The following is a 24,367-nucleotide window of genomic DNA, read 5'->3' on the forward strand; positions in this document are numbered from 1 at the left end:
AGCGAGTATTGGGAGTTAGGAAGGAAGCTAAAAAAGCAGAATATCAAGGGTAGTAATCTCTGGATTGCTGCCTGTGCCACAAGCCAGGGAGGGAAGGAATAGGAAGATCTGGCAGACTAATGAGTGACTGAAGAGTTGGTGCAGAGGGCAGGGGTTCAGATTTGTGGATCATTGGGATCTCTTCTGGGGAAGGTATGACCTGTACAAAAGGGATGGGTTGCACCTGACCTCGAGAGGGACCAATGTCCTTGCGGGCAGGTTTGCTAGAGTGTTGGGGAGGGTTTAAACTAGGTTGGCAGGGGGACGGAAACCGGTTAGATTAGAAGATGGGTCAGTTGGTGTAGAAGTAGATGCGATGTGTACTGAGACTGAGAGGTAGGATAGGCAGGGGATAGGGCATAAATGCAGTCGGTCAGATGGGTTGAAATGTGTTTAATGTGAGAAGTGTTCAGAATAAGGGTGATGAACTCAGAGCATGGATCAGTACATGGAATTACGAAGTTGTGGCCATTACAGATACTTGCCTGTTGCAAGGGCAGGATTGGCTGCTTGAGGTTCCAGGGTTTAGATGTTTTAGATGGAGGGAGGTAGAAGGGGTGGGGGGGGGGGAGGTGGGTATTGCTAATCAGGGATCATATCACAGCTGTAGGAAGGGAGGACATCGTAGCGAGATCATCTATTGAGTCAGTGTGGGTGGAAGGCAGAAACAGGAAGGGAGCAATCACTCTATTGGGAGTATTCTATAGACCCCAAAATAGCCACCAGGACACTGAGGAGCAGATAAGTAGATTTTGGAAAGGTGCAAAAATAACAGGGTTGTTGTCATGGGTGACTTCAACTTCCCTAATATTGATCGATACCTTAGTGCAAAAGGTTTAGATGGGGCAGATTTTGTTAGTTGTATACAGGAAGGAATCCTGACACAATATGTAGACAGGCTGACTAGAGGAGAGGCAATACTGGATCTGGTACTAGACCAGGAATCTGGTCAGGTGACAGACAACTCCTTGTTAACCATGGTCCCTTCACCCTACCATCCTTACCTTGTCTCATTGGGACAAACCTATCTAGAACCCCATGTAAGTGGTTCCTAAGCATCCTCCAGCATGACCTTTAGCATAGCCATAGACAAGGATAGGAGCAGACATTATGGGAAAGTATTTAATTGGGGGAGGGCTAATTACGATGGTATTAGGCAGGAACTTGGGGGCGTAAATTGGGAACAGATGTTCTCTGGTAAATGTACTGCAGAAATGTGGAGGATGTTTAGGGACCACTTACATGGGGTTCTAGATAGGTTTGTCCCACTGAGACAAGGAAAGGATGGTAGGGTGAAGGGACCATGGTTAACGAGAGAGGTGAAAGGTTTAGTCAAGAGGAAGAAGGAAGCATATTTAAGGTTTAGGAAGCAAAAATTAGGCAGGGCTCTTGAGAGTTATAAGGTAGCCAGGAAGGAGTTTAAGAAGGGACTTAGGAGAGCTAGAAGGGGACATGAGAAGCCCTTGGCAAGTAGGGTTGAGGAAAACCCAAAGGTGTTCTACACATATGTGAGGAACAAGAGGATGACTAGGGTGAAGTAGGACCGCTCAGGGATAAGGGGGGGGAAAATGTGTCTGGAGGTAATGGAGGTCCTGAATGAATATTTTGCTTCAGTGTTCACCAGGGAGAGGGACATAGACGAATGTGAAGTTAGCATAAAACAGGCAAATGTGTTGGAGCATGTCGAGGTTAAGAAAGAAGCAGTGTTGGAGCTGCTAAAAAGCATTAGGGTAGATAAGTCCCCAGGGTTGGACAGGATATGCCCCAGGTTACTATGGGAAGTGAGGGAAGAGATTGCTGGAGCATTAACAATGTCTTGAGTCCTCCCTGACCACAGGAATGGTACCGAAGGATTGGAGGATGGCAAATATTGTTCCATTGTTCAAGAAAGGTAAAAGGGATAATCCTGGGAATTATAGACCAGCGACTCTTATGTCAGTGGTGGCAAGCTATTTGAGAGGATTCTTACGGACAGGATTTATGAGCATTTGGAGAAGCATAGGCTTATTAGGGATAGCCAACATGGCTTTGTGAAGGGCAGATCATGCCTCCTGAGCCAAATCGAGTTTTTCAAGGAAGTGACAAGACAAATTGATGAAGGTAGTGCGGTAGATGTGGTATGTATGAATGTTAGCAAGACATTTGAGAAGGTTCCCCATGGTAGGCTCATCTAGAAAGTCATGAGGTTATGGGATCCATGGAAAACTGGCTGTGTGGATTTGAACTTTGCTTGCCCACAGAAGGCAGAGGTTGGTTGTGGGAGGGGAATATTTAACCTGAAGCTTGTTGACTAGTGATGTTCTGCAGGGTTCTGTTCTGGGACCCCTGCTCTGTGTGATTTTTATAAATGGATGAAGAAGTGGAAGGATGGGTTGGTAAGTTCACAGATGACACAAAGATTGGTGGTGCAGGAGATAGTGCAGAAGGTTGTTATAGCTTGCAATGGGATTTAGACAGGATACAGAGCTGGGTGGAGAAGTGGCAGATAGAGTTCAATCCAGAGAAGTGTAAAGAGATAAACTTTGGAAGATCAAACTTGAATGCAGAGTACATGGTTAATGGCAGGATTCTTAGCAGTGTGGAGGAACAGAGGGAACTTGGGGTCCAAGTACATAGATCCCTCAAAGTTGCCACGCAAGTTGATAGGGCAGTTAAGAAGGCATATGTGTGCTGGCCTTCATTAGTCAGGGGATTAAGTTCAATAGCTTGAGTAATGTTGCAGCTTTATAAGATTCTGGTTAGACCACACTTGGAATGTTGTGTTCAGTTCTGGTTGCCGCATTATAGGAAGGATGTGGAAACTATGGAGAGGGTGCAGAGGAGATTTACAAGGATGCTGCCTGGATTGGAGAGCATGAGGAGAGGTTGAGCGAGTTAGGGCTTTTCTCTTTGGACTGATGGAAGATGAGAGCTGACTTGATAGAGGTATATAAGATTATGAGAGGCAAAGACAAGAGTGGACAGCCAGCATCTTTTCCCCAGGGTGATAATGGCCAATACTAGAGGTCACCTGTTTAAGGTGCATGGAGGAAAGTTCAGGGGAGATGTCAGAGGTAGGTTCTTTACACAGAGAGTGGTGGGTGCCTGGAATGCACTGCCGGGGGTGGTGGTAGGGGCCAATATGATAGGGTAATTTAAGAAACTATTAGATAGGCACATGGATGAAAGAAAAATAGAGGGTTATGGGAGGTGAAGTAGAGAGGGGGATAGTTAAACGTGGATAAGGTTAATATAGGTCAGTACAACGTCGTGGCCGAAGGGCCCGAATTGTGCTGTACGTTCTATGAAATGTTAGTTAAGACATCTTATGGGCTTCCTACCAACTTTCCTGCTGAATTTAAGCATGGTCTGGTGTACTTTTAATTGCTTAAAGTGAGATAAAAGAGGCAAAATATGTTTCCTCATGATAGAGAAAGACATTCTTAAGATTTCAGATAATGGCTGATCTTGCCAGCTGGTAGTAACTCAAGAATTTTGCAGGAATTTCTGCAGCCTCCCTAAAAACAACTTGAAGGATAATGCCAGGGCCTTGAGGGGCTCATGCCAACTTAAAAGTTACTTAACTAATCCAACTGGAGCAGCCACCCTTGGGTTCACATTGTTATGCAGATAGGTATCAGGGCTGTTGCTGGGCAGAACAGTAATACCAAACGTGTTGCACCAATCTTGAGTGTCTGTTTCCTCACTTCTGTGGATTAGTCAAACTATGTCATTAATTTAATTGAAACTGTTTTCTGTTCTTCACATAATAGAAAGTTAAAATGCTTCAATCAAATCACATTCTGCCCAATGTTGCCCAACTCTCTATTTCCCACCTTACCCACTCCCATCTCTGTGAATAACTCTTCTGTTGTGCTGTCCACTCACACCTTCAGTCAAGTATAACACAGACTGACCTGATCTAAGGTGGTTATGAGACTGTGGAACTGAAAAATTTGGTCCATAGTTGGTCTGAGACTTGGGCCTGTACAATTACACATTTACAGTCTATGAAGCAAACATCCATAGTCTGTAATGGATGAATGTACTCTTTAAATTGGGAAATACATTTTAGTGACTGAAAGATCAAGAGGAGTTCTGGGGACCTTGTCTTATTGCAAAGAGTCATTAACCCAGAATTCCCTGAAAGGATGTCAAAGACAATTCACATCAAAATTTACATAAATCACGTCACCAGCAAATTTTACCAACAATTTCAATGTACCTCTTTATAACATGGCAGCTAATCTAAAGGAAAAGGCCATGAACAAGTGGAGCCCATGTTAAATGTTAATGTTGTATTCCTTTTTCCTTCTGTGTAAGAAAAATCAAATGTTGAACTCATCAAACCATTATTTAAGTTATTGTCTAAAAGATTTTCAGTATATACGACAATCATTCTGATGCTAAGATAGAAAATACATTTTGGATCATAATAAGGAGAAATTGTGGAAGAACAAATGGGAGTAATGGAGGACAGATATACATTGAGGGAATTTGCTTCAGTCTCACCTGTGCGGAGGCAGATCTGTGTTAATAACAGTACAGGCGATCTCCATATTTCAGTGGGGTTGCATTCCTAGAAAACGGCCCATTTGGCAATTTTTCCATAGCACGAAGCCCCATCTTCTGCCCATGGGTCAAGAAACACTAGTTGGAAAAAAAATTGTGTTTATTTACTTACTTTTCCACATAAAATCCATGAGAATGATTCCATATCTCAAATTTTCGGGAGGTGATTTGTGAATTCTGTTACCCGATCAGCTGTAATGCAGGGATCACCTGTAAAAAGTGAAGAAAATATAAACTTGGTATAAAACCATAGCCAAATCCGTCAGGTTTCTCTTTTAACAGTTATTCTCGGGGAAGGGGGACGGTAGTGATGATTGGCAACTGCTTTTAAAAGTGAGCCTTCTGTCCTTCATTTGAAGCCTTGTTCTTCATCTTTCAATTCTTTGCAGTTCAAATTTGCAAATAAACTCACAATCATGTTCATAAAAAAAATAGTTAATATAGAAGTCTAAATCTGAGGCTCATCAAGACATGTATGAGTTCCAAAATAGTGCTGATTTGTTTGTAGGGATCACCCTATTCATGCATTTCTGGAAAAATTGAATTTGTATTGTGAGATTGCATTTGATACCCTGTGTACAGGTTAAGGATTCTCTATTACATTGTCCCATCACTTGTAAGCAGGCATTTGCAATAGGCAACCATTTAACTCAGATTGCAGAATCCCAGTCTATTGATGAAACTGGTGTCATTGGCAGTTTAAATCATTGATTCAAGAATCAAAAACCCTTGTACATTCAGCATAATGAATATGTTTCTTTTGCGCTCTTGTCCAATGTCACATATTTACTGCATTTTGTTCCCATGTCATTAGCAAACACACATTTTTCTGAAATATTCAGCTTGATAGTACTTTGGCTTCAAAAAACTTGTGTGTTCAAGTCCCACAATCTAAGATGACACTTCTGTGCTGTAGCCAGTCAGTCCTTTATTCCTAAATTTTTGTGTTCAATCAAAATGCATGCAAATTAAAGGCTAGAACTGGATATGAGTTCAAATTCCGTCACAGAAACTGGGAATTTTAATTTGTTAATTGAATAATCTGTGTGTGTGATTTAAAATAATTTTTTTTTAAAAAAGGCTCATCTTAGTGCAACACACAACAGAGCTGGAGGAACTCAGAGGATCAGGCTGCATCTATGGATGGAAATGGACAGTCAACATTTCAGGTCGAGACCCTTCATCAGGACTGGCAATCCTGATGGTTTGTAAAACCCAACTGGTTTAATTCCAACAAGGAAATCTACTACTCATTCCAGATTCATCCCTAATTACTCTCAAGAAGCTCTTGAAGCATTACAGTCTTTCTGAATTGTGATTGAATAGGAAGATCCAGGATTTAAATCACGTAAGAATGGTTTAGTTCGACACTGGGTGGTCCATCTGTTTTTGTTCTTGTTAGAATTATACAGCTGAAAAGCATGAACTTAACCATCAGTTTTACTGCTGCTGATTGCAACTTTAAAAACTCTTGACTTCCTCTGTGTGAATAGACTGGTTGAAAATAACCAACATAAATCCGCAGTGTATAATAGCTATTCATCTAGTGGTCAGTTAGAGAGTGCACTAGTTGATTCGGAGTCCTGCCTCCTCATAAACATTTGTAAGTCACTGATACCATTACAGACTACCATTTAAATTAAAACTCTGATTCTGAATCAAAGGCAGTAAGACAGTATTAAATGAAATAACCTTTTATCAATATCAAATAAAAGGGTTGAGAGCTTCAAGTTCCAAAGAGTGAACATCATCAATAGCCTGTCCTGCTCCAACCACACATGCACCATAGCCAAGAAAGCTCACCAGCGCCTCTACTTCAGGAGGCTAAAGAAATTTGGCATGTCGTCTTTGACACTCACTAATTTTTATAGCTGCACCACAGAAAGCATCCCATCTGGATACATCATGGCTTGGTATGGCAACTACCCTGCCCAATACCTCAAGAAACTGCAGAGAGTTGTGGACACAGCTCAGCTCATCATGAAAACCAGCCTCCCCTCTAATGGACTCTTGTCTACACTTCTCGCTGCCTCAGTAAAGCAGCTAACATAATCGAGGACACCACCCACCCTTCTCTCTTCTCCGCCCCCCCCCCCCCCCCAATCAGGCAGAAGATACAAAAGCCTGAAAGCATGTAGCACCAGGCTCAAGGACAACTTCTATCCTGCTCAAAATCTACCTCGTAATGGCCCTTGCATTCTGTTGTCTACCTGCACTGCACTTTCTCTGTAACACTTTATTCTGAATTCTGTTATTGCTTTTCTCTTGTACTACCTCAGTGTACTGATGTGATGAAATGATCTGTAAGGATAGCATGCAAAACAAAGTTTTCACTGTACCTCAGTACGTGTGACAATAACAAACCAATTTACCAATCTATTAGTAGCGGAAATGCTGAAGAAGGAATCCAACAATTTCAGTCAAATTTGATAAAGCATTCTATAATATTTGGTTTAATCATTTTGCTTTATGCTTTTAAGGAAGGAATTGAGCAACAATTTGTTGTTTGTGAAGGGTATACTTGAGTGGGGAAATGTAAAAGGAATCACAATCCTTTGTGGAAGATGTGGGTTTTGATTGCAACATAAAAATTCAGTTACATCTTTGCAATGAACGATTGCTGCTCAGGATGAGAAGCGCTGCCAGAATAAATTAGACATAATTAGTACCTTCACATGATTGAACAGGATTTCCCTGGAAGGAGAATGCCACATGAGAAGGTAACTAATCCTAATACAAATTAAGATTTAGTTCAACAGAAGAGAACCATTTGGTCAATTATTTAATATAATAAAAGGTTACTGAAGAAGGATCACGTCTGTGATGGAACAGTAATAGCTGTATATGGAGGGAGATTATAGTGTAATGGCCTGTAGTGAGGTGGGGGGGGGGGGGGTGGTTTGGTAAGAGAGACAGATGGACATCTGCTGGCTGAGCTTTCAGAGTATTAACTATAGTATCTTGCAAGCTGAGGTTGCTTCCTAATAGCATTCTCTCGTTAGTAAGTCCTGCAGGTTCTGCTGGACTTTAAGCTTGTGATAAAGATTTCTATAAACATAAGCTCATCCAAAACTCGGATGTGGGTATTGTGACTTACCTCACCTCCTTCAGCCATCAGCCGTGCTTGCTGACCTGCATTATCTCCTGAGCCAGCAATAATTCAAATTTAAAATTAGCATCCTTTTGTTCAAGTCCTTCCTAGGCCCTGCCCTGCCTCTCACGAGCCTCCTTCAACTTATAGCATAAGTTGTAGGGCTGTAAGAAGAGAGGGAATGGGACTGATAGGATTGTTCTTCTGGGAGCTGGCAAGGATAATGTGTCATAATAAGTGTTAGCAAACCCTCCGAGAACCTTGCTCCAGCCTTCCCTAAATTCCTTCCCTAAATCTCTTTTTATTTGTGTCCTCTCATAAAAACCTTCTTCTGTGCTTCCTATGTGGCACGGTGTCAAATTTAAGGCTGGTTTTACTGCTGAAGCTGGTACATGGTTGCAAGTCATAACATGCATGTTGTGGAGGCAGAAGATATTGGTTACACACAGTATAAAATCTAGCTGGGGAAATGAGCACCTCATCCAACAATAGCAATAGGATGTGTTAGGGATTCAGGAGTTATGAAATTATGTGAATATAGAAGATATTAATTTAAACAAGAACCAGTCTTCAGTTAATGTAAATTGCAAGCAGTAATCAGTTTGAGGTTAAAAGGACAGTTGAAGTTGTAAACAGACAGCACTGTCTACAGAGCAGGGGCCGGCTGCTGGCTGCTCAAGAGACATGGTTTGCAAAGTGACGTGACCATGAGACGCTCTCGTCTGCATCAGCCAATCGTAAGACAATGGAGGCATGTTAATTGGCCTACATTAAACCAGGCTAAGTTGTTTTGCACCATTGTGACCAAGTTCAAGGAAGCTGATGTTGTCACCTAGCGCATCAAAAACAGTCACAGGCATCTATCAGTAGTTGGGATATTTGTGTACTCAGAGAGTCAGCCCTCACAATATTAGTTTTGGGTGTACAGATTCTCTGTCCTCAGAAGCCTTTAGAGCATCCTTGTGAATTACTTTCTCCCAGCAAAGGTGTTTTGAACATTCAGAGGAGTCTCCCACTGTAGATAAATCACTCAATGAAAGCATTGTCTGACTTAAAGTATTGAAGTAAGTGATGTTATTGTAGCTATTGAAATTATATTGAATCACCTTAGTTCTTAAGGGTATAAAAATGTGATGTACTTTGAGTTGGGAGATTCTACCAAGAGGGTGTCCAGGAGAATGCCTGCTTGTCGTGATGAACAAAGACCTTTATATCACCAGCTTCAATGTCTCTCTGGTGACTCAGATCACAGTCACAACAGGATGCGTCTTGTCATTGCAAACAGAAACGATAGAAGTATCACAAAGGAATATAGAGAGATAGAGTTGAGAGCCATCAGCACACATTAGGAAGCTGACGCCATGTCTAAGGGTGGTAATGCGAAGAGACAACTGGGAGGCTTAGGATTGATTGTTGAAGGGCTCCAGACATATGAAGAATACTAGAACTAATTGCTGATAACGTTCTGATTACAGTGGGATAGGACATAAAGTGATAATTCTCTATAATTACATTAATGGAAACATAATTTGTGACATTTTTTTCAAGATGGGTACCTGATTGGAGTGAACAAACAAGTTGCATGAGAGACTGGCTCAGATATTGGATTAAAGATATCAATGAACATTCTTTGCAAGAATATGGTCAGTTACTTTTGGCCAGTCAGTAATTAGGCAAGATGAAGGCCATTGCTTTAACTTCTGCAGGCACTTGGTAATTGAGGGACCTCGGAAGTGAATTTCATGTGTGGGTATGGTTTCTCAAACTATACTTACCTACTGGTATTTCCAGTAGGATTCCAGAGATGCTAATGGTGTTAAATGAAATGCTTGCAAATATACTCACTGTAAAACCGTGGGCAAATGTTGTCCTTTTTACTGCAACCTTTTTGGTTTTGGTGTTTATTTTGCAGCAATATTTCAGTGGATTTTTGTGTATTTTCATAACGTTTTCAAAGTTTAAATTAGGCTTCAAAAAGTATCAAGGTCAGACTATTTCAATATTTTTATTGCTTGGGAAAAACTAAAATACAATTGGTTCCTCAGTGAAATTAGTCTTACCTGTACTGATGATGCATGTATTGTTAAAGCAGAATCTAAATATTTTTGCTAAACAAACTTTTTCCTTTAAATCTCATCTCATACAAAGGTTCATGGGAAAGAGTTCTTTTAGAAAAATAGAATTCAGGCAAGTGCTTGTGTTTTGCTTGCAGATATTATTATATTAAATATCTGTGTTTGCAGAAATGGGTGCAGTAAGATAAATTGTACAGCCATCTTATCACAGCATTAAAAGTGAAACATAAACTTAAAATAAGGAAATTCTTTAAAGATAAGAAATTCACTCTTTCACTGAAAATATTTGTTTTTTGCAGTAATGACGTGGATGATTATAGTAACAGGAAAAAGAGTGATGGTGAATGGTTGTTCTTCTGTCTGTAAGGAAAGATACAATGGGTTGGATTCTTTGCTAAAATGTGGTCAGTTATTCTTGGTAGGGGTTTGTATTAGGATAGTGATTAATGTTTTGGACTTGAGCATGCAGGGTACAACTATCAAATCTGCAGATGATGCACACCTTGGTATAGGGAACTGTGAGAAGGGTAGTAATAAACTTCAAGGAGAAATAGACAGGCTGATGGTATATGGGAGATAGGGAGGGTGACCGATGGAACTTAGTGCGAGAAAAGTGAAGTGCTGCATTGTGGTAGGAGGAATGGGAACAGGCAATATCAAATGAGAAGAGGGCACAATTCTAAAGAACAGACAGCTGGGAGAATATGTACGTAGTTCATTGAAAGAGGCAGGGCAGGTTGAGAAAGTAGTTTACAAATGATACGTGCTCCTGAGTTTATAAGTAGCCATGGAATACAAAGGCAAGGAGGTCATTATAGCCTGTTTAAAACACTTGTTTGGCCATAATTCGAGTATTGTATACAGTTCAGGGTGCCGCATTTTAGGAAAGATGTTAAGGTTTTGGAGAAAGTTTAAAAGAAATTATTCCAGGTATGAGGAACTTTAATTATGCAGACAGGCTGGAGAAGCCGGGGTTGTTCTTGAAACTGAGGAGGACGTGAGGAGATCTGATGGAGCTATTTAAAGTTGTAAAAGATATAGAGAGAAACTAGTTCCATTAACAGAAGGGTCAAAAGAAATAGGAGATGTCATGAAGATGTATCGCAAAAGAACCAAAAGTGACGTGAAAACCATATTTTACACAGTGAGAGGTTATGGTCTAGAATGCACTGCTGGGAGTGGCAGTGATTCATTTGTAATGTTCAAAGGAAGCTGAATAAGTATGTGAAAGGAAAGAATTTGGGAGGGGGTGTGAAATGGATTGCTCCTGCGCCAAGCCAGTATCGACCCAATGGGCGAATGACCTCCTGTGCTGCAACCATTCCGTGTCCTTTCCCCATAACCCTTGATTTCCATGCTGATTAGAAATCTATCTCAACCTTAAGTATATCCAAGGACTCTGGTCCCACAGCTCTGTGGCAATGAATTCCAAAGACTCACAACTCTCTGAGAAAAGGAATTCTTTCTCCCCTCCATCTTGTATGGGTGCTTCCTTTCCCTCTGGTTCTGCACTCTCCCATAAGAAACATCCTCTTAGCTATCTAGAGTCTAAAGAATCTTATGTTTCAATATGATTGCCTCTCATTCTTCTAAGAGCCACTGAGTCCCAACCTGTTTAATCTGTCCCTTGTGGGACAACTCCTCTGTAGTGAAGATTATCCTAGTAAACACCTTTGAGCTCGCATTTTGGGCTCGTATTTTGTGACTGAAGCTTCGATGGGGCACTTTATCAAATGGCATCTAGAAGTCCAAGCACAATATATCTACTGGTTTCCCTTGACGCACTCTGGTGGAGACTTCCTCAAAAAATTCTAATGAATTTGTTGGACACTATTTCCCCTTCGTGACTCGTGCAGACTCTGCATGATAAGGTTTCCAAATGTGCTGCTATAACTTCCTTAATAATTGATTCTAATACTGTTATCTTTTTACCTCCTCTTTCTGAATATAGGTGACACGTTGACAGTTTTCCAATCCAAATGAATTTTTGGAAGATTATAACTATTGCATCCACTTTCCCAGTATCCTAGGATGCAAGCTATCTGGGTTAGGGGACGTGCCTTTAGCTCCATTAATTTTCCCACTACCAATTCTCTGGTGATGATGATGGAGATGGTATTTAATTCCTCCCTGGCATTATTCTGCATTAATGGAATTTTCCTAGTCCTTTGATGCAAAGTATTTGTTTAACTCCTCTGCCAGTTCCTTGTTCCCAGTCAGTATTTCCCTCGTCTCATTCTGTAAGGAGCTAATGTTCACCTGGACTTCCATCTTCCTTGTTATATACTTAAGGAAACTCTTGTTGTCCGTTTTTATATTCCTCATTAGTTTGCCTGCAGAGGTTATTTTTCTCTCTCTTTATGTCCTCCTCTGAATTCTGAATGTATCCTGATCTTCAGGTCTACCATTAACTTTTGCCTCCCTGATTGTTTTCTATTTCAGTGTTAGCCTCTGTCAGAATCTCAGGATAAGGGAGAAGCCATTTGGGATTGCAACAAGTAGATAGATTTTTACACAGTGGACTACAGCTTTTTGGAGTTCTCTCCCATTGGCAGATGTTCATTCATTGGCTATTCTCAGACTAAGATCAGTGGACCTACGGACACATAGAATCAAGGGGTATACATTGGACAGGAAAGGCAAAGGATTAGCAATGACATTACTGACATCATATAGCAAGTGCAGAACATTCTGAGGAAGTGAACAGCGAGTATTGAGGCCCATAGGATACCAATAACAGCCACAGAAAGAAGGACAAGATCCTGCAGGCAGATTATGTAAAGCTAGAGATGAGACTGAAAAGCAGGGCTGGATTGCTGCCAGTATCACGAGCCAATTAGTTCAAAGTAGGTCGCAAAAGAAAGAATGCAGAAGGGAGGGACCTAGATTCCTGAGACGTTGATTAGGGAGAAGAAGGACCATCCAAACTGGATGGGTTTGCTGGTGATGTTGGGGAGAGTTTAAACTAGTTTGGTGGAGAATGGAAATCTTGCAGCAGTTTCTAAAGGGAGGGGGACAAAACTGGATTTGGAATTGGAATTGGTTTATTACTGTCACTTTGTACTGAGGTACAGTGAAAAACTTGTCTTGCATACTGTTTGTACAGGTGAATTCAATTTGGAAAGTAGTTGTGCAGTGAAGCAGTCTGGAAGACAGGAGTGCGTTTGGAAAGCAGAGAAAACAGGTTGGAGGGGAAGAAAGGAACAAGGAAGTCTGACAATGGTTAACAGTCTATATTTTAATACAGGAAGTAAAGGTGATGATCTTATCGTACAGATACGCATGTGGAATATGATGCCATGGCCATTACTAAAATATGCTTTAAGATGAGCAGGAATAACAGCTCAGCATTCCTGGTTACAATGTTAGCAGACAAAGTAGAGGGAGGGAAAAAGAGTGCTTAATATTGGTTAAGGAAATAATTAGAGCTGTGAAAAGGAATTATGTGCCAGAAATATCAATAAATGAATGCAGATGTGTTGAACTGAGACGTAAAAAAAAGGCAATCATAATGCTGGTGGTCAAAGATAGGGGAGTTAGTAGGCAGGCTTCTGAGGTGCCTACTAGTAAGGTATATTAAATATCCTAACTAATTGGGACTTTATCGGTCTAAAAGTATCAAAGGTGCAGGGTTCTCTAATTGTATTGAAAGACACTCTTTTAATCATTACTTTGCAGGGCCAACAAGAGAGTGATCAATAATGAACCATTTTAGGAAAATGACTTGGGCAAATGGAAAGGGTGGGAGGACATTTTGGAGGCAGCAATCATCATTCAGTTAGATTTAGCATGGTCATGAAAAAGGACAGAAAGCTGGGAGTGAACATTTTAAATTGATGTAAGACGACTGAGATGTGATTTAGCAAAAGTGTACTAGATGCAGCAATGGCAGAGCAGTGGAAGGCATTTAAGGAAGAAGTGGTACCCAGTTCAGTCCAAATATGTTCACAATAGGGAAAGGAAGAGCTCTCCTATTTAGACCTCTGTAGATATTGAAGAACACACAGGGCAGGACAAAGGAAAAAGGTGAAGCTAATGATAGATGCAAAGAGCTAAATAATACAGAAAACCTAGAACCAGAAAAAAGAATAAATTATAAACATACTAAGGCAAAGATGGAAGATAAGATCAAGGAAAGTTCTGATGAGTTATGATATGAAGGGGAAAGAGCAAGGTATTAAAGACCAAAATGCTAAACTGAATGTGGAAGTAGAAGATATAATTAATTCTAAATATCGTGTGTCTCTTTGCAGGAAAGAATGACGATACAGATGTTGATGGTGAGGAGAAAGAGATTTAAGCACTGGGTACAATAAACCACTTCCTAACTATAAACTACATTGATGATTTTGGTTTCATCTGCAAATGATTTAAATTTAAATTGCACTTGAAAGAGAGAGAGAGGACACATCAAGAGATCTAGTAGTTCATAAATCTTCTCTGTACTGTTTAAAAAGGGAGAAGTTGGTAGGAAGTATAACTGCAGGCCATGCAGCATAGCATCTGTGATGGACACATTATTGGAAGAAAAATCTGATGGGTGGCATAAGTAAACGTCTAGATAGAAACAAGGACAGTCAATGTTGATTTTTTTTTGAAGGAAGGCGGTGTAAGGTTAATTTTATTGTATTTCTTTTTTGGAGGGTTGATGAGGACAGTGCATTTGTTGGAGTCTGGACTTTAGCAAATGGTTTGATGAAGTCCCACAAGACACATTGATCAAAAAAAGGAAAATGGTGAGTAGCATTAAAGACAGGCTCAATGGGTGAAAAAAAGGTCGTGGTCATCGGGAGCTTTAATGACTCGAGATTTTTAAATGAATGTGTTCCATAGAACTTAGTACCAGGCCCCTTACCTTTCGTGATAGATATAAAGTAAGGCCCAAGATTAGACAGTTTGCAGATGATACCAAAATTGCCAGGCAGTTCATAATGAGGAAGGGAATCTAGGCTGCAGGAAGATATGTATAAACCAGCAGCAAAATAATGTTGGTGCTGAAATCTGAAGTAAAAACAGAAAATGATGGATATACACAGAAGGTTGAGCAGCATCTGTTTCAGGTTGATGACTTTACATGAAATGAAAAATTACTGTAAAGTGTAGAGGAACAGGAATCTTGGGGTGTATGACCACAGATCCCTGAAAGTGGCAAGGCAAGTACAGTAGATTGTTAAGTGGGAAAACTTAAACCAAGTCATAGAAAACAGACGTAAGAAAATCTTCACAGAACTGTTTAAAACAAAATACTAGTTAGGCCACAATTAAAGTACCATGTACAATTCTGGTTACCACAATACATGGAGATGTAATAGGGCTGAAATGGATGTAAAAGGGAAGGAAATTTTTGATTATGAGGCAAAGTTGATTAGCCTTGGGTTCTTTTCTATCGAACACAGGAGTGGTTTGATTGAGGTGTGAAATGTTATGTGAGAGCTAGACATGGTAAACCAAAAGGACCTATTTCCTTTATAATAGAGGTCAAAATCCAGGGACATAGATTAAGTTTATTAATAAAAGGGTTAGAAGGAAGCTGAAAAAAAATATTTCACCCAGAGAGTAGTAGGGGTTTAGGGAAACCTGCATGAATGTGTTGTTAAGGGGAAAACTCCAATCACATTTAAAAAGTACCTATATGAGCACTTGAAGCCCTGTAACCTACAAGACAATTTTTGAAAGATCAATGAATTGAGGACTACAGGGAACTGGCACAGAAGAGGAGATGAGGCCTGGGGTAGATCAGCCATGATCATGTAGGATGGTGAGGCAGGTCGAGTGGCCTACACCTGCTCCTATTTTCTTAAGTTCTTTTGTAAGCCTACAGACTGAGAGCTTGGAAATGTGATTAACCTAAAAAGATCATTTTTTGGCTGGCGTGGGCATAGATGGCTGAATAACCTCTTCCAGTGCTGTAGGTTTCTGTGAACATTAGAACCTAAGAAACAGAAGCAGGAGTTAGCCATTCAGCCTTGTGCCTGCTCTGCCGTTCAATGGTCAGGGGTGATCTTTTACTTCAGTGATATTTTCCTCTAATCGAACATATTAAGTGGATATTAAGCATTCTTCAGTATAGAAAAGGCATGTGGCCTCAACCAAAAGGCCAAAAGAGCGATTTAATGTTGTTTCAGTGACACTATTTGTTTTCTTGTGGAACACTGCTATATAATCATGGAATCCTGCATCACAGGAGGAGGCCATTTGGTGCATTGTGCTTGTTCTAGCTTGTTAAAAGAGCTGCCCAACTCAATACTTTTTACTTTCCACAGTGCTGGAAATTAGTCCTTTTTCAAATAATGCCCAATTGCTTTTGGAAGTTGCTAAGGAGTTCGGCAGTGCATTTTGAGGTCTCAACAACTCTGTGAGGAAAGCACATTTCCCTCTGGTTCTTTTGGAGATTATTTCAAATGTTTTATCTTTCAAGAAGTTTAATTAGTGAAATATTCATAATTGAGACACTCTCTGTCACTCAGATTTTCAACAAAATTGTGCTGTTGGATTCAGTCCTTCCCTACCTGATCCAGATGCTTCAGATAACATTGACAACCCCACTGCACTGTACAAAGACACAGATTCATGTGTAGTGCCTGAGGATAGGAAAAGTGCAAATGTTACCCTCTTTTCAAAAAAGGGTATAGTGATAAAAGTAGTCTCTGCAGACCTGTCAATTTAACAATAATGGAATTGCAGCTGATGTGTATATGGATTTGATAAGGTACCACATAATAGGCATCCCTTCAAGATTGAAACTTGAAGAATTAAGGGAGCTGTAACAGCATGGATTGAAAATTGGTTAAGTAACAGAAAACACGGGTGAAAGGTTGGAGGAGCACAGTGAAGTTCCCCAAAGGTCAGTACTAGGATCACTGCTTATCTTAATACATATTAATGGGTGTACAAGGCAAATTTTCCAAATCTGCAGATGACACAAACTATGGAGGCACAGTGAATTATTAGGATAGTAATAAATTTAAAGGTAACATAGATAAGCTGGTGGACTGGGTGAATAGGTGGCAGATGAAATTTAATACTGGAAAAATGGGAAGTTTATAGTTTAGTAAGAAGAAAGAGCCAATATAAGCTAAAGGGCATAAAAAAGAGTGCAAGAACAGAGATCTGGAGGTAAATGTGCACACTGCAGGGCAGGTTGAGAAGGTGGCTGTAAAAGAACTAGACGAACTTTTATAAACCAATGTTTTGACCACAATTTGATTATTATGTCAAATTCTGTATGCCATAACTTAGGAAGGATGTTGAAGGCTTTAGAGAGGATATGGAATTATTAAATTATTCAAAGGTGAGATACTTTAGTTATCTGGAATGAACTGGAGAAGTTAGGATTGTTTTCCTTGAAACATATCATAGTGCTTTTTAAAATTATTAGGGGAAATTAATGAAGGGAAAAGATGTTTCCCCTGGCTTTGGAATCCAGAAGTGGGGATCATGGTCTTAAAATAAGAGGTAGGCCATGCAGGACTGAGATGAGAAATTTCTTCACTCAAAGGGAATTCTTTACCCTGTAGGATTCTCATTAAATGCATTGAGAACTGAGACTGATAAAAGAAGAATCAAGGGATATGGGGATAGGGCAGGAAAAGATTTTGTTGTGATAAATATTATCCCCTCAAACAATGGGATGTGGTTACAAGAAAGGAGGATGGTTATTTAAAACTGAGGTGTGTAGGAATTTAATCCCATAGAGGGTGGTGAAACTCTGGAATTCTCACCCTGAAGGGTTGTGGAGGTTGCTTCATTAAAAGAGATATATAATTTTTTTTAAAAATGGGGAAATTGAGGGCAATGGGGAACTGGCACAGAAAAGGATTGACACCTGGGGTAGATTAGCCACAGACTGAATGGCAGGGTAGGCATGAGGGACCAGGTGGCCTATTCTTGTTATTATTTTCTTGGATTCTTGTGTTATGAAGCACAGCCATGATTTTGTTGAATGCAGAGTATGCTCAAGGGACCGAATGGCCTATTTCTGATGTTCATTGATATTTGCTGTGAACAAAACAGCTGCAAAATAATGGTCTTCATTAAGTGAAGAGCAGCACGTCATTTAAGATTCCAGTGCTTGGAAATACTGCCAGTGATCGGAGATGCCAAACACACAGCAATCTCGTTGTAGTGACCCGTGTTCAATTCCGGCCGCTGTCTGTAAGGAGTTTGTACGTTCTCCCTGTGTCTGCGTGGGTTTCCTCCGGGTGCTCCAGTTTCCTCCCACATTCCGAAGACATACGGGTTTGGAAGTTGTGGGCATGCTACGTTGGCAACACTTGCAGACTGACCCCAGAACACTTGTGTGTTTCGATGTACATGTGCCTAATAAAGAAATCTTAATTTTCTTTATTACATCCAGTATGTTTTATTTTTTAAGAGTAATTAAAACGGGAGCAGGCCATCTGGCCCTTTGTGCCTGTTTTGTTATCAGGAGCAAAACAGTTGTAGGGCACTGAAACAGGCCCTTCGGCCCACCAGGTCCATGCTAACCTTTTGCCCAACTGCACTCATCTCACTTGCCCGATGCTGGAACTAACTCAGCAAGTCGAGCAATACCTGTGGCGAGAGAAAAACAGTGACCTTCCCCGAGAATGATCCATTTCGGGAAAGCATTTTTTTTACAGGATAAGGAGATAATTTGAAGATTAATCCATTCTTCGGTAGATCTCCAGGTTCAGGAAGGGTCAGTGTTATCCTGATCCACTTACTGCTGCAGCCCGTCACCCACGGAGGCCTCCACTATCGCTCCCGCTCACTCACTGTTACCCACTTTAAATAGCCTTACAACCACACTTGCTAACTGGCTGGACATTGATTGATGGTTCGCCCGCTCAATCAAAATGCAGAACTCGGCCATCAAACGCAGTTCGACATTGATAGATAGACCAGAAAACCAATCAGATTTCAGAAGTTAATCCCGCCTCTTGGACGCAGTGGTCCAATCGATCACCCGTTGTTAGGGTTCACGGCGGCTTTATTTTGTGCGTACATAAACAACCTTCCTTTAAAAAAAATCAAAAATTGGCATCCACGGAAATGATGATATATTATGTCTAATGTAAGGCTTGGACAATCCGAATTTAAATTGTATCCTTCCTTTCCGTCACCGTTTACTCGATGGTCGTAACCTTTCACCTTCATCACAAACCCGCGCTTGAACCGCAGCTGTAGGGTATGATGGGCAGCGGCTTCCAGCCAATGGGAGGGAGAAGCGGGTTCAAACTGGATGACGCGGTTTTCCGGGCGTCCAATGAGGGTGCGGGGTGGGCGGGCGGTTCCGGCGGCGGAGCGGGCTGCGCGGTGGCGGGAGGTAAGCGGCCGCCGGTGAGGAGCGGGGCCGCCGCGGAATCCCGCCATTTTTGAACTCTCGAGTGGAAGCCGAGCGACGGACTCGCGTCTCTGGGCCGGTCCCGTTACCGCAGGGATAACGGCCGCCATCGGATAAGGCCTTGATCGCCCGGCCCATCTCCTCCGGAGCCGGCCAGCCGGCCGGCGCCCACATAGGACCATGGCGCCGCTGCTGGGCAGGAAGCCATTCCCGCTGGCGAAGCCGCTCACCGACATAACGTCAGAGGAGACCATCTACGTGATCGAGCACAGCGGCGAGGGCTTCAGGAGCAACGAGTATCCTTCGAGGCTGATTCCGGGAACACCGGGTGTCGGCGTTGGGGCGAAGGCGGTATCCATCTCCCCAGGGACGGTGTCTGGCCTCGGGGCAGGAGCCGGCGTTATTCCCGCTGCCGGGCAGGAGTGGGAGCGGCCGCGGCGAGGGCGGCTGTGATTGAGCGTCCTGTCAGACATCGTACCCCAGCCCTGAGCCGCCCGACCGTCCCGCTGGGTGGACTCCAGACTCCAGTGTTTTTTAAACTCCACAAGTTCGTCATTGCCGAGAGGCCCGGTCGCGTCGGGCCAGGCTGGGCCTACTCGCCGATGGCTTTCCACTGGGATCCCAGAGAGTCAGGCTCCAACCCTGTCTCAAAATCAGTGTGCGGGTGGTATGGAGTTCACCTTTGGACTGATTTTTGCAGCGTTCGCAGAGTGGTTCGTCGTTTCCTTGCACATTGCGAATGCTGCCTTAGCCCTTTCTAATAACGATCTCCATATTTGCAACTTTCTTATTGCGGTACATGAATTTGTATATCAGTAGCTTTATTGCAAAAAGACTGAAAATAATGCAATTCTGGAAAAAAAAATCTAAGCTCGTAGAGGTCAGTCAAATCTGGACACTTGAGGGAGGATTATAATAAGGTATAAAAACAAATAGCTGGAAATGCTTAGATGAGGGATTATTGAATTGAAACGTTAACCTTGTTTCTGTCTCCACAGAATGCAGCTGTGGAGATGAGATTCCTGCTGAGTATTTCCAACACTTTGTTCTTATTTTACCTTCCTAGGATCTGTAGGTTTTTTTTTAGAATTGTCATTTATGTTAAGGGATTCCTGTCAGAAAGGTTAACTGATGTTACTTTTAGGTTGTCAATGGCCTTGAAGCATTTTGGCTGTAGTGTTTTAATATTGGCAACCTTTTAATATATATTAAGAGTTTCTAGTAGATTTTCAAGAATGCTATGAAGCATGTATGCATTTACTAGATTTGGCAAACTTTTTCTATTGTTTGGAGTAGAACTCTATTCTGAAATTGGTAATTAATAGTGTGTTGGATCAATGCCTTTAATTTCTTAAACTGTACGAGCATCCCTCTTGTTCTTGATTTGCTGGATGCTCAGTTAGCTTCCTAATCAGTTAATGAAGGTCCTTTTTGATTTTGGACATGAGGGTTTTAGAAGAAAGAGTAAGTGGAATGGAACTGAATTACTTCAGAAGGATGTTTTTAATTTTAGTTGCTGTAAAAGGCCTTCTTTACAAAAGAATCCTTTTGTTGTAAAAGGATTCTTTCTGAGCTAGTTGCTATGGTTATGCCCACTCAGTTTATGCCTTCTAAGTGTTCAGGCCTATATAGGTTTGTGCACTATGCCCAGTGGAACACATTGCGATTACATAAGTTCAGCTATTTATGTAACCTGGTGAAACAAAGTATCTTTTGTATCACTGTCACAACTGTTTAAATGTATTTAAAGGCTGTTGGAAAAGATTTTTTGAGGGAGAAAACTTATTTAGAGTAAATTAAAACAGGGTCTTCTGGAGATTTGTATAACTTCTAGTTTTAAGTTTAACACAGTTTGGACTACGTACATTTTTAGAACAACGTCACTTGTTTCATAGAAGTAAGGAAGGACAGCATTGCAATTCTGCTTGTGTTTTTTCCAGTTCTGCCTTCTTGGTAAAGGTTGAGATGATCTATATTGACTTCTTGTTCACAGCCTTGGTTCCAGCATTTCATGTTAGAGATTACACAGTAATGAATACACTTATAGAGTGCCAGAGGAGGAAAAGATGTTTTAAGTCTGTTATGGTGAACTTGTGTAATTAGTCAGAGCTTGTTTACAGTTGGTAGTAACGTGTTGGTATATCTTAAGAATTTCCACTAGAGATTTTGAACAATAGGCTGGAGTACAACTTTTAGCTTAGTCTGTTCTGTTGTAGAAGAGGAAAATTTTACTTGTGCCCTGACTAAAGAGCTTGCACCACACTGTCAGAAGGTCTCTTTTTTTAGCCTTCCTATGGCAGCTGAGTCGTGCAGGTGATCTCAAACAAAGTGAGAAAACTTGATTCATCTCTTTTTAAAAGAAGCATAAGATACTTCTCAATGAAAACTCATTCTCATACCCACATTTGAAACTAATAAAGGTGGGGTCTGAGTTGTTCATTTTCTTCTGGAGACATGCACAGACTGACTAGGATTTAGTGGGCTGGATCATATTGGATCTTTTCTCTCACCTGCACTAATGTTCTAAATATGGAGGTCCAGCCAAATTGTTTCTATGTACACTGGAGGCATCCTGCGAAGTGGAGTGGGTTCCATACTTCAAGACTTCAAGTAACCTTGATCATTGGATCCTGAGCACTTGCCCCTAGAATGCTCTGGCGGCTTTTGATGGCATTGCACTTCAGCCTTTGAAACTGGTTTTTAATTATCTTTAGATTATCAAAAGCATTCAGAAACTTCAAATAATTTTAATAACATAATTTTGATAATTTAATTAAAAATACTGTAAAATAACTGCTGTTTTGAAAATAAAACAATTAGTCCAACCTTTGAAAGATATTTAACATTTGCAGTAGTAACTGTACTTGAAATGGTGCAGTGGAATTTTGAGCAATGGACTTTGAGTGTACTGTTTAGTTTCTCATGAATGATTGTCCCTGTTACCACCACTGCTAATGAATAGTACTTGCAGCTTAAATGATCAAAATCACTAATCTATAGATTCATGTGTTCAAAACTCAAATAATCAGAATATTTCAATTATGAAATTTTTTATTGCCCTTTAAAAATACATCATTTAAGTATTAATTGTAACTTTTTAAATATTCAGTAAGTGATGTGAATGCACCCCATGTTTGATTGTTGTACTTAAGAGGATGGTAAAAGTTACATTGACCTTTTTACTGAGCATATTTGGCATATTATTAAGGAAAATTTACCTAAAATCATGCATAAATGTTTCATACCTCAATTTCTGTTGTGAATGATTTTCACCCACATTTTATGAAGCTCCCAAAACTCAGTGAAAATGGCCTGAATTTGAAACTGTAAGAACTACAGTCAAACTAGGTGGTTTTCATTTGGGTGGGCTGTGCTGACCAGGTCTTCTCTCCCTTTCCCATCACCCCAGGCAGATGTTGCCATCTGTCGACTCTGCGTGCCTGCAGTTACTTGGGCTGGATGTGAGGCTCTATCCCCAACAGAGTGTAAGCTAAGCTGAGGGCAAGATTTTGATATTAATAGTTTTTTCAAGATTTTTAATATTCAGTGACATTTGAAAAATTATCATGAACTATTACTGTTGGATCCTAGGAAGACTGAGCCCTGCAATGGGCATGGCAACTTAGCAGCAGAGTAAGCTTAGATTCTAATTTTGTTAGCAAGTCTAAGATTTCCACATTTGAAAATGTTATTGTGAAAGCTTAGAAGTCACTTAATTTGAATAGCTGAAAGCACACAATTCATTGGGACTATAGTCAGTGTCATTCAGTCATTGTTGACCCAAACATAATTTGTCAATTCTATGTATTTTGTTGTTGTATCTTATTAAATCCCTCCTATTAGCCTTTCAGGTTGCCGGAGCATTTCCTGTTTTGTAATGTGATTCAGTGGGCAGTGATGACATTGACTTGCTCTTGAGTATCTACTTCTGTGGAATTTTTAACTTGCTGTCTTTTTATGCTACTGGGTTTAACTTGCGATTCTTGAGTCAAATGGGTCTTCAGTGATGCTTATGGTACTTAAATATGTATAATGCCAACCTTGCAGTGTTAATGCTGTAGGCAACTGTTGAGAATTTTAAAGGATGGTGGGGAAAATTTCAAACAACTTCTAGGCATGTGGTTTCAGCATATTGAGTTTGAATTTGTCACCAGTTCCAGTGAATACCCCAGAAACTCGGGGCTTCAACACTTTGTATACTTTCAGGTTCTAGGTTCAAGTTCAGATTTCATTGTTTCTATTTTTTTTTACCAGTATAGTGGGTGCTCTGGACACATCTTTTAATTCTTGTTCCAGTATGGTCCCTTTTATCTCATATTTTCATCTTTTGTCATTTCTGCCCTCCATCCGATCACACACCTCTGGCTTAACAACTGTTGCATTATTATCCTCCAGTTCTGAAAAAAGGCCATTGACCTGGAATGTTTATTTCTCACTCCCAGGTACACCACTTTTAGTATTTAATTTCAGGTTTTTCATCATTGCAGTATTTAACTTCTGTGCCTGTCTTACTTTTAACAGACAGCTCTGCAGGTCCACATAAATTGGTGCACTTTAGATTTAATGGGAAGTGAAAGCAAATGGTTGACCTCTAATCCTTAGAGAAGCTTGGATCTTTCATGTCCTGTAGAAATGTACCAAGTGGTTTGATATCTAAGTAGGAGCAAAGTTAATTGAGCATGGTGCAAATGCAAGATATAGTGCAAGTGTGATGAAAGTGGGATGCTTTATGTACCAGCACAATTCCAGTTTAAGCTCTGTATTTTAGCAATGATTACTGGGGGTGTTGAAACCTCAGTCTGCAGGCCAATGTGCCATTTGTTCAGGCAGTCTTAATTGCAGGGCAACTACAGTTTTTTTCATGTTTGGAGGCTTGGAAAGAACTTGGTCCTTTTTATATTAATGATAGATAAATCAGTATGATTAATTGTAGCAGATTTGAAATAATTGTTATGTTTTTCTTTAGATGTGGTCCTCAAAGTTCCTTGACGCACAGTTTGCAAGTCCGCAATCGAAAAGCTTGAATGATTCTAGCTAAGAAACTTTAAGATGATATAATGAAAGTCATGAGGTTTGGAGATTAAAACTGTCTCTGTGCACACTTATACTTTTCATTAGTTCAAATCTCTGTGCAGATGCAATGTGCACTCTGTTTTAGAGATAACAATGAATTAATGGAATAGTGTGGTCAGGGCTCATTGTTCAGTCCTGAAATCACTTCAGTAAAGAACAGCTTTATGTAGGAGTATTACTGCAATGAAAAAAAAAGAAATCTGAGCAGGAATT

General features: G+C 40.6%; 1 protein-coding gene across 1 annotated transcript in view; it reads left to right on the forward strand.

Moving 5' to 3' along the window:
- Nucleotides 1–19,246: 19,246 nt before the first annotated feature.
- baz1b (bromodomain adjacent to zinc finger domain, 1B) overlaps nt 19,247–24,367 on the forward strand; it is a 64,452-nt gene continuing 59,331 nt past the window's right edge. Inside the window, exon 1 of the mRNA XM_052035625.1 lies at nt 19,247–19,377. Coding sequence (XP_051891585.1) covers nt 19,262–19,377 — 116 coding nt within the window. The 5' untranslated portion in view covers nt 19,247–19,261. The remainder of the gene's footprint in view (nt 19,378–24,367) is intronic.

This window comes from Pristis pectinata, chromosome 21 (assembly GCF_009764475.1).
Source record: "Pristis pectinata isolate sPriPec2 chromosome 21, sPriPec2.1.pri, whole genome shotgun sequence".
Taxonomy (NCBI): Eukaryota; Metazoa; Chordata; class Chondrichthyes; order Rhinopristiformes; family Pristidae; genus Pristis; species Pristis pectinata.